General features: G+C 46.5%; 1 protein-coding gene across 10 annotated transcripts in view; it reads left to right on the top strand.

Moving 5' to 3' along the window:
• The window catches only part of SEMA5A (semaphorin 5A), a 478,983-nt gene that overhangs the window by 300,847 nt on the left and 158,973 nt on the right, over positions 1 to 19,163 (top strand). For all 10 annotated transcript variants that reach the window (XM_058715471.1, XM_058715413.1, XM_058715424.1 and 7 more), the window contains 2 exons: positions 7,128 to 7,226; positions 8,640 to 8,853. In XM_058715471.1, the coding sequence (XP_058571454.1) occupies positions 7,128 to 7,226; positions 8,640 to 8,853 (313 nt within the window). The remainder of the gene's footprint in view (positions 1 to 7,127; positions 7,227 to 8,639; positions 8,854 to 19,163) is intronic.

The raw sequence follows: 19,163 nt of genomic DNA, 5'->3' as shown, positions 1-19,163 counted from the left end.
TGAGTTGAAGTTGGACGCTGAACCGGCTGAGCCACCCAGGCGCCCCTCCCCTCCCTTCTTTTCATCACGTGGGCATCTCACCATCCACAGAAGAAGGGAGATTGTAACACAGTAAGATATTTTGAGGGAGAGAGAGCAAGAGCCCACATTCACAAAACTTGTACTACGGTGTATTATTATGATTGTTGTATTTTGTTATTTGTTGCTGTAACCTCTCACCGTGCCTAGCTTCCAGATGAAACTCTATCACAGCTGTGACCGTATAGGAAAACTCATACTATATATAGACAGGGCTTGGTACTAACCGTGATTTCAGGCATCCACTGGGGGGTCTTGGAAAGTGTCCTCATGGATGAAGGAGGCCTGTTGTAACATCTGTTTGGAGGAGTGGAATTCAGGCTTTTCTTAATAGCCCTGAGTTTAGAAGTGAGAATTCAGCGATTTTGTATTTTTTGTTTGTGCACGGTGTTATGACAACTCACACAGAATTACAAAGTTTCCCTTCTCCCCAAAATGAAAAGAATAATGCAAAATGTGACATCTAGAAAATGAGAAAAATGCCAGCCATTTGGAGTGAATGCATGTTTGTTTTCTCTCTCCCCTAAGAACAGTGGTCTGTGCAGCGTGGTGTATACACAGCCGGCATGCCAGGCGCGGAGGAGGGGGGCTGAGCTGCGGGGCGGTGTTCCCCCGGCCCGCTCCCCGCCCTGCAGGGAACATTCCTCAGCTGGCTACAGGGCAGGGGACAAGAAAGGTGACACATTTCCCCGCCTCCCGGTATTGCTGGGACCCACACGGGCACCATTTCACATGTAGTCCGTTCAACTGACCGTTCATGGACGGAGGTCAAGAAAATGTCACCAAATCTTTGATTCAGGCCCATTTAGAAGAGAAAGCAGGCACTGAGGCCGCCAGTTCTCTGTGAGGTTTGAGTCCAGTTGTACTTGGAAAATTTTCAGGGAGCCTGGGTGGTTCCGTCAGGTAGGCATCTGACTTCTGCTCAGGTTATGATCTCACGGTTCCGTAAGTTCGAGCCCCTCATCTGGCTGTGAGCTGACAGCACAGAGCCTTCTTGGGATTATCTCTTTCTCCCCCTCTCTCCCTCTGCCCCTCCCCTGCTTGTGCTCTCTCTCTCTCAAATAAACTTAAAAATTTTTTCAGCTCACTTTGGGGAAAGAGCATGATGTTACCTACAACGACTCAAACGTTTTCACGCAGTAAAAGGAAGAAAAACCCGTTTTTCTGTATTCTAAAATTTTTTAGAATAAAGTCTGTTGTATTACTTTCTTTCTCAAATGCCAGTATAGAAACTGGCTTCGAGAATTATTTAAATGTCTATCAAACAAATATTTTAAACGCAAACAGGCAGTTCTCCCGTGCCCTAACACGGGTTCCTCGTCTGTCTGGGGTCACTCCACAGCCCTTTCCGCCGTGCCCTGTAGGAAATGCACGGGCTGTCGAGGACGCCAGGAGCTGCTTGGTGTACAAGCCGGAGTTTATAATTCTCAGTTTTCTTGCTCGTGATCTCATCGCAGTACTTTGAACACCAAATTCCTAGGATTACTTAGTGGGAGAGTTTTGATTGGAATCCAGGGCTCTGTGTATGGTTCTTCCTGTGGTTCCCCCATGGTTCTATTAGCCACATTGTCCAGCTGTGCAAGGACAGGAAAGAAAACATGGCACCATCGTGCTCAGGAGCCTGGTGGCATGTGGGGGTCGCTTGGACCTTTTCACCCAAAGCACCTGCATTTGGAATTCTTGACCTAAAGCATGCAGCACACTACAGACCTGAATTTATTCCATATAATTGCTGCAAAAATTGAGGATTCTTTGGGTGAGATGCTAACAACCTGTATAGATCCTGTGCAGCAAGTTTGGGTTTTTTAAAATTGAGGTGTCCCCAACAAGTTTTGTGTGGAGTTAGTTCAGTTGAAAACAGTCACATTATGTAAATATATGCATAATAAATACACTTTCATTTGTCAATACCTTATGTATTGTGTAGCATACAATAGATATGTTAATATATATCCATATACAAATGTGTCTATTTATATCTATATGCTTATAGGTATGTACATCTCGATTTAAAAATATAGATATGTTGGCATCCATATATTTATTTAAATTTCTCTGGGCACCTGGGTGGCTCATTCGGTTGAGCACCCGACTCTTGATTTCAGCTCAGGTTGTGATCTCGTGGCTTGTGAGATCAAGCTCCACGTCAGGTTCTGTGCTCACAGTGCAGAGCCTGCTTGAGACTCTCTCTCTTTCTTTCGGACCCTCCCCTGCTCATGCTCTCTCTCTCTCTCTCTCTCTCAAAATAAATAAGCTTTTAAACTTCTATAATCTGTACGCAGCTATATACATATATAATACATGTGTATCATACACATATGTCTTACATATATGTCTCATACCCACATGTATGTGTGTGTGTGTGTGTATACACACACACACACGCATCTGATTGGATGATGCAATTTCTCAAGATCCAAGTGGTCATTGTGACTTTCAATAAATGTACATTGAACATGAGAGGCACGTGCAGTTACTATCAATTACTCTTTGGCACTCTGGATGTTTGCAAAGGTGATGCATCACTAAGAGAGACATTCTGCTTTCAGTGGGAGCGCTGTGATTAGCATAAATGCTGCCAGGCTCCAGTCCTCACCCTCCACCCCTAGTATCGATGGGCCGGCTGTGGGCTGGAGATTGCTGAGACATCCACCCTGTTTATAGGTCATCTTTCTACACGGTTAACGTTCTTTCTTCAAGCAGAACATACCCCTTGGGGAAAAAATGATGAACTCTATAAGGCAAAACCAGTTAATTCATTGAGAAAATGGTCCTAAACCGTGTGTTTGCTGTCCTGGGGTCGGGGCCGTAGGTCCTTGAGACCAAGTGGGCATTGGCCTGCCGCCATCTTGAAAGCTCTTCCAGTGAGTCAGCAACTATGCATCCCTGCTCTCAATTCAAATAAGAATTGCTTTGAAGTCAAGGACAGGTTGACCCGCCTGCGGGATCACAGGCACACATGGGTTGCTTAATGTTCAAGTGTTATTATCAAAGTGTAGATTGATGACCCTCCTTACCAACAACAGAAGCCATGTGGCAGGCTTCGAGCATCCTTGGAAATCAGCACTGTGGCTTCTTGGAAAAGCAGAATTCATTTAATTCCCTTAAACCACGTCTGCAATACAGAAATGGGATTAAAAAAAACAATTCTTAGATGAGAAAAGGAAACTCGAAGAAATTTAGATGAGTCAATTTGCAAGACAAACCTGTAACAGGATCTCCTAACAGGACTTCTACATCAAGCCTGCACTTTAAAACAAACGGTATTTCTAGAACATTTAAATAACCCACGAAATGGCCAGGCGTGTACCTGTGACCCACGAGGCAATCCACTGGGAAGGAGAATTTGAGTCTTAGGCTCGGCTGCAGCAGGACATTGATTACGGAGAGCCCGGCACTCGGGCCATTTCCTTTCCTTGGTAATTCTGACTTTCTGATTCCTAAATTTATCTGCTGCTCAGAAGGCTAAGTACCTTTACTTTCTTCCATTCCTGTATTTTCTACATTTTTCTTTTGTCTGAACTTATGCCAGTTTCTCTTAAAAAATTGTCTTGAATGCATTATTTGTTTAGGGTCACATCCAACCTGCTCCTAGAATCAGCTGAATCAGTCTGTGAATTAAACATGAGGTGACTTTTAAGGGAGTTCAAGCAGGGAGGCTGTGAGCTGAGCTGAGCTGAGCCAGACTTTGGGCAAATGAGTTCAGCTCTTGACACATAAGAAGAAACACAGAAGTACACATGCCTCCAAAAATTCCTCTTATGGGACACAATGGGCAAACGACCTTGTCCTAGCCTCTCTGGTGATAATGCAAACCTCCTCCTCCCTCCGCCTCTCCTCCTCCATCTGGTGCATCCCAGCGTGATCCTGAGCTCATCTAGAACATTACCCTCGTCGGGTCCCATTTACAGTGCAAGGCTGGGTCTGTCCTCCATCCTTGAGAAAAAGACCGTGCAGACATCCATGTCCGATCGTCCTGGTCCTTGACATCTTTCTCCCTCCTGCCTTGCATCCTCACTGAGCAGGGGAGCCCACGGGCACGTGACCATTCTGAGACAATAGAGCCCCCAAGCACCCTCTCACATTCTTACGGGAACAGGCTTGTTACGATTCTCTGTTCCAGTTGAAATAATATGGCGCCACCCCCACCATTTGCTTTTTTCTAAGATTTACAAAAAGTAGGAGTTGGATTTGTCCTGCCTCTCTGGCATACTTCTGCAGGCTGGTCATCCCATTCCCTAACCTGCTTCATCGAGGCTGTGATGGGCCTTCATGAATGATAATGACCTCCAGTCCTTTCTTCACTTTGTCTCTCTTTTGGAAGATAAAGATAAACATCCATTTGTTATCATGATTGTTTCCCTTCCCATAATTGATTAGAGGCACTTGCTTTCTCTCCACCCTGTCTGTAGGCATCATCTCTCAGTCGGGATCTTGGAATATCGTACCCTTGGCTGTGTTCACGGCTGTAGGACTGCTTCTGGCACATTCTACCTTGTGTCAGTCTCTTGCTTTAAACGGCCACAGACTCCTTCTTGAAAGAATTCTAAAAGCACAGCAAAGAACAAATAAAATCCTCACCTGTCTCCATTGTTTGTAATTTTCCATCTCATATTGATTACAGTGTCAGTTTTGCGTCTGTTTTGTCTGCGAGGGCATCAAACCCTCTCAGCCCATGTTCTCCAAAGTTATGTTGGTCTGTTTGTTTGTTTTTGTTTTTGTTTGGTTTTTTGGAGTCTCCCTCAGACATGCTTAGGCTTCAGTTTTTCACGCTTGTCTTTGCACACTCCCGTGCCCCTGTGCTGTCTGATGTGGGCGGTCCCCTGCACCCCTCCTCTGCCTCTTCCATGTGGTCCCTGAGCCTAGGAATGGATAACCACGTGACTCCTTGGAGTCTTGTTTTGTTCTTTCCCTTTAGAACTCTCTGCCCTTTCCTTGGTCATAAAAACAGAACAGAACAGAACAAGCCTCTTCCCCGTCTGATATACCTTTCTCAGTTACCCAATTTACTGCCTCCTGTTTATACTCCTTAATTCTTCTGATACTCAACTTAGGTCTTTCACTATTTTTTTTTCCCCTCAAGGGGTGTCCAGATTAGCAGCTGGTGATCATTTGCTACCACTGCTAGTAATGGTCTTAGGGGAGTTACCTACCCTTGACATTTCACTTTACATTTAGAGAGGAGATCCCAAAACTTAGCTCTTTTCAATGTCATGGTGACCAGGCCAACAAGCAGACTGAGTTATGGCAAATCAACACCCCGTGGAGATTGGGGTTCCATTTGATTGGAGAGGGCATTGCTGTGCCAACAAACGCAGGGCTTCTTACGTGGGGCAGCGTGTGATTCAAACCGTTCTGGGATCGCGCAGCGTCTGTTCTGTCCACCCGGTTGGTTCCTCACCACGTCCTGTTGGTTCACTGCCTCCTGGCTTTGCACCTTCACACTTCCGCCCGGTCCAGGCACTGAATGACCGGGGACCCAATTAAGGAAGCGGTTTCCTGGCCTGCCTCCCGAACGGTAGTCTCCCTATCTCACGTTTAGCTTCCACATTGATTCCTGAGTGGCCCTTCAACCGCAAACATTGGGTCAAGGTCAGACTGCAAGCAGTGCAAGCTCACGAGGCGTCCCTTCACCTTCTGGGTAAAATTCACATTCATGAGGCACAACTGGCCCGTGTCTGGCTCCTCAGATTATGTGTTACCTCTTCCATCTGCAATGAAAATGCCACACTTTGTCTAGCCACGGCGCCTTGCCACGGTCCCCTCCCACTGCCTGGAGTGTCTTTTTTTCCCCCTTAGGTCAGCAAAATCCTCCAAGTGTCAGATGGCGCTTCCTCCAGGAAGCCTCACTGAATTCTATTCTTCCTTTAAAACTTACATTAGATGTCACCTCCCTTGGGAAGCCTTCCTACATTTCTTCCCTTCCCCTCCCCTCCCCAGGTGGTAACATTGTTCTATGGATAGTTCCATATTAGTTGTTATGGCCCTGTATTTTCATTTTCTGCTAAGTGCTTAGATTGTGACCTCTGGCACATGTCTGCCAGAGGATATCTAATCAGTAAATGCTTGCTGAATGAATGAAGGGCTTTGTAGCTCAGAAGTCCATGCACTATTATGGCCGTGCCCCAGATTTTCTATGCATGTTTTGCAAGCACGAAACATATTCAACTCCGGGTCAACACCCAGCGTGGGGTTTCTGCTGGGCATCCTTTCCTTATTACATTTTTACTTTTGCATAAAGAATCAAAAATATTTATAGATTCTCACCACGTATGTAACAACGGTTTGAAAACTTGATGTAAAACTTGTTGCAATTTGTATCCAGAGTTTCACATGTGACCCACCCCTTTGGAGAAGCATTTGTAACATTTTTTTTTTCCCAAAGTTCTGGAGAAGTTTTCTAAGACACTGTTTCATGAGCAGTATCTCATAGCTTCCTTTTAATTTTTTTTTTTTTCCAACGTTTTTTATTTATTTTTGGGACAGAGAGAGACAGAGCATGAACGGGGGAGGGGCAGAGAGAGAGGGAGACACAGAATCGGAAACAGGCTCCAGGCTCCGAGCCATCAGCCCAGAGCCTGACGCGGGGCTCGAACTCACGGACCGCGAGATCGTGACCTGGCTGAAGTCGGACGCTTAACCGACTGCGCCACCCAGGCGCCCCACATAGCTTCCTTTTATTTATTCTCTTAACACATGTCAAAGGTGATTTAAGGTTTGCAGTATTAACAGGTACAATTCGAAATGAAACCACATTCATCAGAAGACACATGCTTTGAGCTTTTAATTGAATGTATATTTATCTTCATAAATGTCTTCTATTGAACAAGTAGTATGCAGGTAACGAAGGTCAGATTATTTAACAGTTTTGTTGTCATTTTTTGGTCAATATCTAAAAGGTTTTTTTTTTTGTTTTGTTTTCTTTTTCTCTTTAGTGGTTAATTATCATTTAATTTGTTAGCCGATCAGAATATATTCAGATTAACCATTCCTTTCGTGTTCAGGACTTGGTAACATGTTTCTTGTGATTTTTTTTTTTTCCTTCTCAGGAGGAATGTCAGAACTACATCCGGGTGCTTTTGGTGGGTGGCGACCGGTTATTTACCTGTGGGACCAATGCTTTCACGCCTGTCTGCACCAACCGCTCGGTAGGTGTTCATTTTGAGCATTGACAGAATTTAATACTGGGAAAATCCAAACATTCTATGAAAACTGTAGTTTTACATGTATGTCTATTCCCTAAGGAGTCATTTTTTAATTAAAAAATATATTTTTCGAACTCAATGTTCAATGTATTGATTGATTACTAATCACATCATCTATTATATAAAGAGCTGAACATAACTATAACTTGTTTAATTAAATTTAAATATGTTTCTAAACTGCTTCTATCAGCTCTATCCCCACCAGTGATCCTGAACACAAATCCTCAACATGCTCTTCATTTATCTTGATTTATTATAGAGATACTGCTAAGTATATAAAAGGGCCTAAAAATCATAATCCAAAGGAAGAAAATAGAATTTACAAGTTGGATGAGAGCAACATCAAAAAAAATTAAAACAAGCAAACAAACGAATGAAGCCCTAGGCAAAGTGAAGTTCCAACCTGTCCTTTTCCTTTTTCTTTCAACCTGTCCTGTGACAGAGGAATTTCCGGCACCTGCGTCTTACACCTGTAGGTCAGAGCACATGGGCCGTCTTCCTAGTTCGAGATATTGGTCTGGGTGTTCCACAGGGAGCATAATGAAGAATTACCATGATGTTAATTTCCTGGTCACATGACTCCTCTCAAAGCCTGAATTTATTCATCTGCAATATTTCCAAGCTAACATTCAGTTATTGGAAATATAGGGAGGACGACAAGGAGGATCACACCCCGTTCTAAACGCTTTGCACCTACTCGGTTATGTAACCCTGACATCTACCCCATGTGGTGGTTGTCCTTTGGTCCCTGTTGTCCTAGGAACTTTTCTCGTTCAGTGATTGGTTGGGAATCCAGCATCTGGGAAGCCGGGTTCACAGCCGATGGCCTGCAAGACACAGAGTTGTCTGTCCGAAAACTGACACAGTAGAGTCTCGGAAATTGGGGCTATGGGGTACAAAATAGCATGCACCCTTACCTGTGAGCACAGTTTGGGGCTATTCATAACGTTTGAATTCACTTACAGTGATACATTTGTGCTTAATCTTTATTGTGGTTTCTATTAATATAAATACTGAAATTTGCTTCATTAAAGTGGAAAGATCTGCGGTGCCCATGCATTATAAACAGAACCCACACACAGAAGTCTTAACTTGGTATTTGTGAATTCACTGGCACCCTGTCCAGCCACTCTGAGGGGACAGTGAGGGAGATGACGGGTGGATTCTCTGTCCACGTCCTCCGCCGGATGTTGCCATCAGCACGGGAGTGTGAACGTTTGTCGTGTCTTACCCTGAGCCCCAGAGAGTTTGTTGCACCATGCCTTATTTGCAGTTCAGGAGGACCTAATCCATTAACATCATTAAAGGGCTTTCACGAGCGATAATTGGTTTCCTCTGTCTTGCCCTTGCCCGTAGTTGAGCAACCTGACCGAAATCCATGATCAGATCAGTGGCATGGCCCGCTGTCCCTACAGTCCCCAGCACAATTCCACGGCTCTTCTCACGGCCGGCGGGGAGCTCTACGCTGCAACAGCCATGGATTTTCCCGGACGGGATCCTGCCATTTACCGAAGTCTGGGCATCTTACCTCCTCTCCGCACGGCACAGTACAACTCCAAATGGCTTAATGGTGAGTGTTACCGGCATGGCTGATTCCCCACCTCCTTCGTCTGTAATGCCTGGTTACTTCATGCTTTGAAAGCAAACTCACAGCTTCTGAAGACAAACAATTTCTTCATTTTCTTTTTTAAACGTTTATTTATTTTGAGAGAGAGAAAGCGAGAGCGTCAGAGAGTGAGGGAGAGGGAGAATGAATCCCGACAGCCTCCATGCACTGTCAGCACAGAGCGCGACGTGAGGCTCGATCTCATGAACTGTGAGATCATGACCGGAGCCAAAATCAGGAGTCAGTTGCTCAGCTGTCACCCAGGCGCCAGTTTCTTCATTTTCTAAAGAAACCAAATATAACTTGTTTTGTACATCTGTGTGGAAGGGCATTGTATGTGGCTCTGTAGTAGGAGGAGGGAAGAGATACGGTCAACACTGTGGACCAGAATAATGGGGCTAATGTTGACATGACTATTCATGGACCTTAGGCTGCTTTTTAGGCTATTGTTTGAAGTTCAGGAAATTTGATGTTGTATCAGAGATATCTGTACATCCATATACATTCTTTCTTAACTTATCATAAATGTAAAAAAGGGGAATTACAAGCATTTTATGGAATTTTCAGACACCGTGTAAGAGAATGTGTTTGGCCACAGGTGGCTCCAAAGAGCTTGATCAGTGTCAGAAAAAAGGCTGTCAAGTCACACAAATAGAACTTTGGGGTAGGTGTCTTCAGAGTTCCTTCCCTCAGTGGCTCGAGAAGTCAGTAAGCACCCTAGCCTCGTCACTGATGTGTCCCTGCCGTCCAGTGTTCCGTGTGGTCCTCGGGCTGGCTCCGCTGGGGGTGGATGGGTAGTCAGTGCTCCATTTTCAGGCACTGCATCCAGATATGACGATATCCAGTAGGAGAAGAGGCCGTATTCCTTGTGTCTTGTCTTTTCTTTTCTTTTCTTTTCTTTTCTTTTCTTTTCTGCAAAACCAGAAACCCCTAGAAGACCCTAGAAGACGTCCTTTCAATCCTGGACTAGAAGTTGGTCACCTCCTCACTAAGCAGAGAGAAGGTGCTACCAACCATCTGAATAGAGGTTGACCTTGTACGATGTCCTCGTGTGCCAGCTGAAATTCATCCCTCTGTATGTGTGTATGTTCATGTGTCAATGTGACGACACACACACACACACACACACACACACACACACACACACACACAGTGTTAAATGGATAGATCCATGTACCACCTGTCATCCCTCTGACAGTTTGTACGAAGACGAAGTCTTGAGCTTACCATTATACTTTTTCTTATTTTGAGCTTTCGAGTTCTATGAAGATTTACTGGCCTTTTGTCAAGTACAAGCAAATTATGGGGACCAGAATTTCCCAACCTCCGCACTATTGACGTTTTGGAACAGATAATTCTTTGATGTGTGTGTGGCGGGAGGCTTTCCTCGTTATCAGAAGGTGGTTCTCAGTATCTCTGGCTGATACCCACTAGATGCAATAGCATTCCCTCCCCCCACCTCATTGTGCCAATAAAGAAAGTTCCAGAACTTTCCAAATCTCTCTTGGCGGGGTGGTGCCTGTGGTTGAGAATCACCGGCTTAGGCTCATTATTGATGTGTATTTATGTGTATATGTGTACACAAACAGGACGCAAGCATTTTGCCAAATAATGTAGTCAAACCAACCATCAATTTGCCTTTGAAGAACTCCCTTGTAGAAAAGAGAACGTCCTCATCAACTTTCTCCAGTAAGTTGAATGCGTTTCCAGTAATGTGCTTCCGGAGGGCAACATGAGTTGTTTTCCTAAACTGAAGCCGTAACTAGCTTTTCTTCATTAACATTATTTTTGTTGAACTGGTTTCAGTCCCCTTCAGGCCCTGAAGCTTTCATCTGTGGAGCTTAAAGTTCCTCTTTCTAGTCATTTGTTGATTTTTCTGGCCAAGCAAAGTTTCCAGTGAAAAATCAAAATTACCTGCCCCCAACCAAAGGCACTGTAATTAGAGTTCGTTCAAAACAAAGCAAAAAGTAATCAGGAATACCATCTACTGTCTCTCTTTTTTTCCCCCCAAAAGTGACCCCCTGAAGAGTATCCTGGAAACATAATTCAGGTCACGGCATGAGTTACAAACATTGGCTGTTCCTTTGCACGTGACTCAGATACCCACTGGCTGATCAGATGGTCAGATTCTGTCAATGTCTGTGCGGAACCCTTTCTGTCTGATCGTCAGGTGACCTGAGAAGGGCAGTGGGGGACCTAACTGCTTACCATAGTCACTGTGGGCATGCCGTCATTATTTGTCGAGCATACTGAGTAATGTTTTGGGTTCCTCCAATGTGCTGCTGTTTATATGTGATATAATCCAACAATGGCAGCGATGGAAAATAAGTCCGAGGTAAACATGGTGGAACTGTCCCTCAGCCCACCTTCTCATCTTCGTCCCCAGGACACCGAATGGTCTGCTGCCCTCAGCTCCACCCACCCCCACCCACCCACCAAGGAAGGCCCCCCCTCTCGGGGCAGAGAGCAGAGAGTTCCTGCGTGTTGAGTGTTGCTTCCATCTCCTGTGTCCTGTTGGGGCACTGCCGCCTTCTACTGAACCCCAAGATATTGTTTCTACTCCTGGTTGACCCTGGTTTTCTGCTCCGACTGACCTTTCATCCAGGATAGATTCTGGCCCTTAACCGCACACAGTTCTGCATCTGTCCCCACACTGAGCCTGGATATAGGGACATCTGTCCTCACTGGCCTGCCTGGATGCAGGGACATCTGTCCTCACTGGCCTGCCTGGAATCCATACTTTACATCCCGTCTTCTCCTTCCTTCTTGACCAGACACCCTTGTCTCAGTTCTTTTCCGCTGTGTTCCAGAGTGATTTTCCTTCTTCATTTGAGATCGTTGCTGTACCTGTTATCCCTTCCTTTTTTCGTTGTTGTTTTCTTGTTTTTTGTTTTGCTGTGGCCTTAGATTTCTTCCTCTTGAGGGAGGACTTCCATCGTTTTACCAAACAAGCTGAAAACAGAGTTAGTGCTGCCGTATCAAGAAGGGGTCCTATTTCCGGTTGTGATTTTAGGGACCCGTTCAGTGAGGCTCTTACATTCCTCTCCAGAGTTTTCAGCTGATTGAGAATCAAGGCACGGAGGGGACAAATGGAGATCAGAGGTTTGGATTTATTTGCACGAGTGGTGAGCAGGTGTGCTGGGAAACCCAGAGCTGGTGTGCTCGGTGGAGAATGTACAGACCACGACCTGCCCGCTGAGGAGGCACAAGCCTCTCACGCGGGGTCGGCAGGCAGCTCCCTCCACATCCGAGCTCCCACTTTGGGGCGTGGGAATCCCGGGGCCTTTTGACTGAAGATGTGGTTTCGTGATGGTCACTCACAGAAGTAAAGCAACAGGGCTTATGACTTACACATCTCAGATGGTCACTCCACTAACAGCTACTCACATATGATGATAACCAGAGCTCGCTTCTTTGTTTTAGAGATTCTTCGGTTTGGGCCAACATTTTTGCTTGGAGAGAGAGAAGGGTCTCAGCAGGCGAGGTGTGGAAAATAGATAGTACCTATTAACTATGATCGGCACAATTTTTGTGTTCAGATTCGGTGCTGGGGATCAATTTGTGCCCAGGACCACTTGCCCACACACAGACGGGGCCCTTTCCATAGTTCAGCTAGTTACTTTATATTGGGAAAACTTGGTGGTCTTCGAAGACTCTGGGAGGGGACCCTTCCTTGCCTCTTCCAGCTCTGGTGGCCCCAGGTATCCCCTGGCTTAGGATCACATCACTCCAGTCTTTGCCTCTGTGTTCACATGGTCTTGTCTCTGTGTATCTTTGCATCTTCACTTGGCCACCTTCATGTAAGAACCGGTCGTACTGGATTAGGGGGCCCCCCATACTCCAGTGTGACCTCATCTCAACTAATCCTATCTATCATGACCCTGTTTCCAAGTAAGATCGCATTTACAGGTACTGAAGGTGAAGACTTCCAACATTTCTTTTTTGAGGGGAAGGGCGGATCCTATTCAAGCTCTAACGGTGCCCTGATCAGGAAATGCTCAAATGTTGACATCTTAAGCTCCTGCACCTTATTTCTGATGGGAGTCCTACCTCTCTGTCTGTGCTAGGGGTGGGTACATCCTCTGCCCACTCCTTAGTCTCCTTGACTAAGCACACAGTGCTGTCTTCGCTTTACCGAAGGCACAGCTGTTTGTCATCTGTTTCTTCCTTGCGTCCACTTATACCTTCTCTGTCCACGGTGCCTCTCTCCTCCATCCCATGATCTCTGGGGCAGGAGTGCCCCCTGCTAGGCAGCATACTGAAATGGATTGGATCTCGCTTATCCTGAGTCGGAACTATTCCCTCTAAGGACTGTAGTGAAGCCTTAACAGAAACAAGTGCACTGACGCTCCGGTCTAAGCACACAGGCACAAAGGGATTTCACGACATGTAGACAGAGCACAACAGGCCAGGGACCTTTGGCCACCCGGCCCCTCAGGAACCTCTGTGCTTCAGGGTTTATCTTCAGCCAGATGGTGACATTGGGCTGTCCAGGCTCACTTCCTGCCAGGATACAAGGAGCCCTGAGTAAGGACCCACCAAGCCTCAAATGTCCCCAGGGACCTAGCGCAAGCACCTGCCATAGTTGCAGCAATTTTCCTTGAGCAAGTTAAGCCCCTTGGATGAAATACCAGAGTTCCAGATACAGTTTCTTATTACACCCCCAACACTGTGAGTGTACCCCAATGAAGGGGTGTCTTAGCTGCACCCCTGCACCTGTGCAGCAAGTCCCGGCTGGTGAGACGTTCTCTCAGCAAGGGCTGGCGTGGAGCAGGGGAGCTGGCTGGCTACGGACACTTTCACCCGGTTTGCCTCTTCTCTCTTTCGCAGCCTGTGCGGTCCGGCTGCACCTGCTCTTTCTGCCCCGACTCCTCCTACTGCCTCCATGTGCACGGTTGGTATCCTTGAGGGACAAGTGTGAAGGGCGTGCCTTCCTCACCACGTTCCTTTGCACACGCTACCCATGCATTCCTCACTTCCCTTGCCTCCTCCCAGATCCTGGCCCCTCTTAGCTCTAGTTAGAGTTTCGGTTGGACCTCCCATCCCTTCTTGGCATTACGCAGGACTGTGTTGGAGCTCTCGGACATTCTCTTGCCGGAAACCCACAGGGTCCCATTCCACCTGCAGAGAAGGCCGAAGCCCGACCCGTGGCCTCCTGTTTCCTGTGTCCTCACTCCTTCCCACCCCTTGCTCCCTCTGTTTTGGCCTCTTAAATGTTGCAACGTGCCGCTGGCTCTCTGCTCTTTCCCAGAGATCCGCGAAGAGCCAGAGAATAAGCATCTCAAGCTTTGCAGTCAACTTTGTCCCCATTGGAGCTTTTCAGTTCTGTCCTCATCGCAGCCATTGCCAGTGCTTACCTGATCACAGGTGGCTGCGTGCTCATAATACTTTATTTATAGTTAGTGGGTAGGATTGGCCGGAAGACTAGTTTGCTGGCTCCTGTTCTATATAGAAAGCTCTTTACCCCCCAAGATCCAGCTGGCCAACTGGCTTAGCTCCTTCCAGTCTTTGCTCAGATGGGACTTCTCTATGGGATGTCCCCCGATCACTTTATTTGAAGTGATGGTCTCTCCCATCTTGCCCGCTTTGTCCCCCTTATCATGCTCAGCTTTTATCCTTAACTCTTATGCCGTTTAGTGCTTGTCTCCTTCCTCCCCTAGAATGGAGGTTCCCCAATGGCTGGGCTGATGTGTTTTGTTCACTGATGTGTCCTGCATACTTTCAACAGTGCTTGGCACATAGTAAACACCGTAATTTTTTTTTCTTATTTGAGAGCGAGAGAACAAGGAAGGGGCAGAGGGGGAAAGAGAATCTTAAGCAGGCTTCAGCACAGAGCCTGACGCGGGCTTGATCTCACGACCCATGACTGTGAGATTGTGACCTGAGCCAAAATCAAGAGCCTCAACTGACTGAGCCACCTGGGTGCCCCGACACCCATAAATATCTTTTAAATGAATGAATTACTGGATGAGTCGTTGGCGTCTGCGTCCACCCCTCACCCCCAAGTTTCTGAATTGCTCAAGCGCAGGAATGATATGTGTGCCATCTTTGTGCCCTGGGTATCTCACTTTGTGCTGGAAACACAGTTGATGCCCTGTTAGTATTTGTTGAATGATTGGGAGAGAAGCGCGTTTCAAAATAGTAGAAATAGGAATGATGTTGTTACCCCATGGGAACATGCCGTACGACTTGTAACCCAGAATTAAAAAAAAAAAAAATAGATTTGTATGTTTGAAACTGATTCCGTCCCAAACATGTGAAAAAACTCTTCCTTTGTCTCTCATTTAGACACTCATTTTCAACCATTATTTATTCAGTCAGTTGTCAGAGGCAATGCGATCGATTGGATGGTGTTCTGGAGGAATTTGAAGCATTGAGTTATGTGTGTGGTAATGAATGTAAGTTTCAACATCAGATTTATCCCCTCGTGCCCAAATCTCTCTTAGAACAAATTTATGTGTTTAGAGAAAGACCTTAACAGCTTTGATGCATTAAAATACTAATCGTTAATAACGCTTATTAAATGATTACTGTAAGGAAGGATGGTAAATGTTTAATGGTCAATGACTAAAATAGAGAAGCTGTAAAACTTGCCTTTAAGAAATTGGCAATGAAATTGGGGCAACAGTAAACGTATGAAAAGGGGGAAAATGAAATTTTCAAATTAATAGCATGCAAATTGAGTTTGTGGGTTCCAAGGGAACTATATGCTTTCATACAGAAAAAAAAAAAAAAAACCTTGGTAAGAACTTGGAAAAACTAATTCATAAATGAGCCTTGGAGCACCTGGGTGACTCAGTAGGCTGAACATCAGACTCTTGAGTTCATCTCAAGTCATGATCACAGGGTATTGGGATCAAGCCCCAAGTTGGGCTCTGCACTAACAGTGGGGAGCCTGCTTGGAATTTTCTCTCTCTCCCTCTCTCTCTGCCCCTCCCCCCCACTCTCTCACAAAAGCAAACAAACAAATAAATAAGCCTCAATAACTCAGCATGGACACCTACGCGGACATATCTTATTAGCACTCGGTGACCCTCGCGTTGTCCTTCTCTGGGGGGAGGTGCTTGCCTGTCTGTGGGGTTGCCCGGATGAGATCCGCAGCTCCTTCTATTTCTGTGGATTCCAACCATGACCTCATGTGGAAGCAGACGGGCCTGACATCACAGGACTTCCCATCTTAACAATGTCATTTCATAGGAGCTTTTATGTTTCTAGCCAACAAAACACTTTTTGTAACAGCTTTAACTTTTCCTGGTTTGAAATACTGTCCTTTAATGATGTTCTCCACCCATTAAATAGACTGTTTGAGGTCCTTAAAATACAATGATTAACCTCCTAATGATTAAGGATAATCTACTTGGAGGGAGAAAATCCCCTCTGTGCCGAACTCGAGGAGAAATTGTTTCTCCTAACCGTGAAGACAGGTGCCTGTAGAGGACCTCAGCGCTTTATTCTGGGACCAGATGCCGCGTCTCCGAGAGCCAGGCATGGCCAGGTCAGAGTGACTCTTTTGGGCTCGTCCTGGGGACAGTGAGTTTGCTTTTGGCAGCGTCTGCACAGCAGAGTCCCTGAGGGTGTGAATCATCTGCTCTAGGGGCTCCCTGGATGGACGACATTTGCTTGAGCAGGAAATTCATAAATGGAAGCAGCGTTCACAGAACAAGCCCAAAAAAGACAAGTGGAGCCTAGGGATGAAATACAGTTGTGTAGGAAAAGTAAAGTCTTTTTTTAAATTATTTTTTTAATGTTTATTCATCTTTGAGAGACGGAGACAGAGCGCGAGCGGGGGAGGGGCAGAGAGAAGGAGACACAGAATCAGAGGCAGGCTCCAGGCTCCGAGCTGTCAGCACAGACCCCGACGCGGGGCTCAAACTCACGAACCGTGAGATCATGACCCGAGCCCAAGTTGGACGCTTAACCAACGGAGCCCCCCGGGTGCCCCAGTAAAGTCTTTATCAAGGAAAAGAAGCTTAGTAAAGCCAGAACAGAAATCACGATTGTATAGTCAAGAGTCTACCCTCATATTATGCAAGCATCTGGCTAAAGCCTGTCACCTAACGCATGACGTTGCAGCTGCTAGAGGACGATGAGTAGTGGGCTTAGAGCACACGGGCAGTAGGGTGACATGTGAGCCAGCGCAGTTAGAGCACACAAGCCGTCAGGTGACATGTGACCCAGCGCGATGAGCCGCCTTTTCTAACTGGTGAGACGTCAGGTCGATTGTCCATCTCGTGTGGGGTGCGGGTATATTGGAAATAGTGCGGTGAACACAAAGGGTTGATTATCTTCATGGGGTTACGGCGGCTGTAACTTGTCAGGTAGAAGGGAGACGACGTTGTTGGTATTTTACAGAGGAACAAGTGGGGGTCAGAGGGACCAGCCCCCCGAACCAGAGCCACGCTGTTGATGTGTCCACGAGCCAGGATTTGAAAACAGACCCACACCAGAGCTGGCATCCTCTGCCCTCCACGTTTAGTCTACACCCTAGGAAACACCAACGTCAAAACCTGCCTCCGCGTCTCTCCTGATGTCCACATTTTTATGCACACAAGAGGGATAGGAGGACCCAAGGAAGGTTGGGAGGGGTTCCTGATTGCTAAAAACTTAAGAAAGGAGATGAGGTGAATGGGGATTATTAAACTCAAGCAGAGGAGTCTGTGACGTGTTTTCAAACAGTCTTTTATGGGCACAAAAGTTTAAGTGACATGAAGGAATCTGTTCTTCTGCGGCTCTTTGAAAGCAGTGTCGAGCTCTGATGGGTCTCTGTGCTGAATGCCGGAAAGTAGGGGAGCACTGGATCCCTTCCGTCTTGTGCGGACAGCTCTGTATTTGCCAGTCAGTCATTTGGACTTTCCAATGTACACATTTCAGAAGAGAATGGACGAACGAACCCTTCTCTCCCCTGCCAAGGTATGTTTTGGCCAAAGGCACCAACTGTATACACTAAGTCATATGGAGACCTGCATTAAACGAAACACAAATCCACACAGAGCAATTCCGTCCCATTACAGAGAATACAATGTATTGTACAGAAAATGCTAGTGCTTACGTAACCAGGCGGGAAGGTGGTTCACTCTGTTGTCTACAGGTCACGAGCAGTTTCCTTGCAACAGTCGTGGATCACTCCTGGCGTGATTATAATATCACTCCCTGTCCCTCTCAAAAGTGCTCCCGTTTGGCTCATAAGTCATATTGTCATCCTGTTTATAAGATCCCCAGGTCTGTGTATTTCGGCAAATCTGCCTCCATATTATTCTGTTAAAGTCTTTGTATGCACTCAGTGGCTTCTCACTTTTTTATAATCCACTGCTACGTATTGGCTGGTTGACTCTGTGCTCTGGGTTTCTGCCCTGCCCTGGCCCGTGTCAGCTCAGGAGACAAAGACCACGCCGTCATTCAAGCATACGCATTGTAACTGCACGCTCTTACAGCCCGGTGTCTTCCTCCAGGGAGCTCTCACCGGTTTTTCTCTTTAAAACTGTTTTATTAAGCATTACAATTAAGCATTAAAATATTTCTAAGATCTTTGTTTTTTATTTAATGTTTATTTTTGAGAGAGAGAGAGAGAGAGCTGGGGAGGGGCAGAGAGAGCGAGACAGTGTGAGTGGGGGAAGGGCAGAGACAGAGGGAGACACAGAATCCGAAGCGGGCTCCAGGCTCCCAGCTGTCCGCACAGAGCCCGACACGGGGCTCGAACTCACGGACCGTGAGATCTTGACCTGGGCCGAAGTCGGACACTTAACCGACTGAGCCACCCAGGCGCCCCAAAGATCTTTAAAATCAAGTTAATATTCCGGTTTTTAAAAATTCCGAAGTTTTCATTCCCGATTCTTCAGGCGAAAGGATCCATTCCTAAGGGAAGCGAACCGCCGCTTTGACTATAATCAGGAGAAAATGAACACAGTAGATTGAAACTTGCTGCTTGGAAAGTGTTCAGAAATCCATATTCGCACAGTCAGTCTGAACGAATCGAGCCTAGGAGCGTGTGATGTGGCAGATGCTTCGAGGAGAAGGGCTGCGGGGGCTCGGTGCTTGGAAGGGAGCGAAGAACACTCAAGGGTGTCTGTGTCCCTTGCAGCGAGAGCATGGAGACCAGAGCCAGTTAAGGAAGCCCCTGCAGATGTCCAGGGAGAGTTCCGGGAGAGTCCTGGGCGCAGCTGTCCGGGGAGGGTTCCAAGAGCATCCTGGGTGCAGCTGTCCGGGGAGAGTTCCTTGAGAGCCCTGGGCTGGCGGGGTGCGTGCTCACGGGGATGGAGCAGATCTTTGGGGACAGA

Source organism: Neofelis nebulosa, chromosome 1, assembly GCF_028018385.1.
Source record: "Neofelis nebulosa isolate mNeoNeb1 chromosome 1, mNeoNeb1.pri, whole genome shotgun sequence".
NCBI lineage: Eukaryota > Metazoa > Chordata > Mammalia > Carnivora > Felidae > Neofelis > Neofelis nebulosa.
Note: the sequence above shows the minus strand (reverse complement) of the source record. Positions and strands in the feature narration are given on the sequence as shown.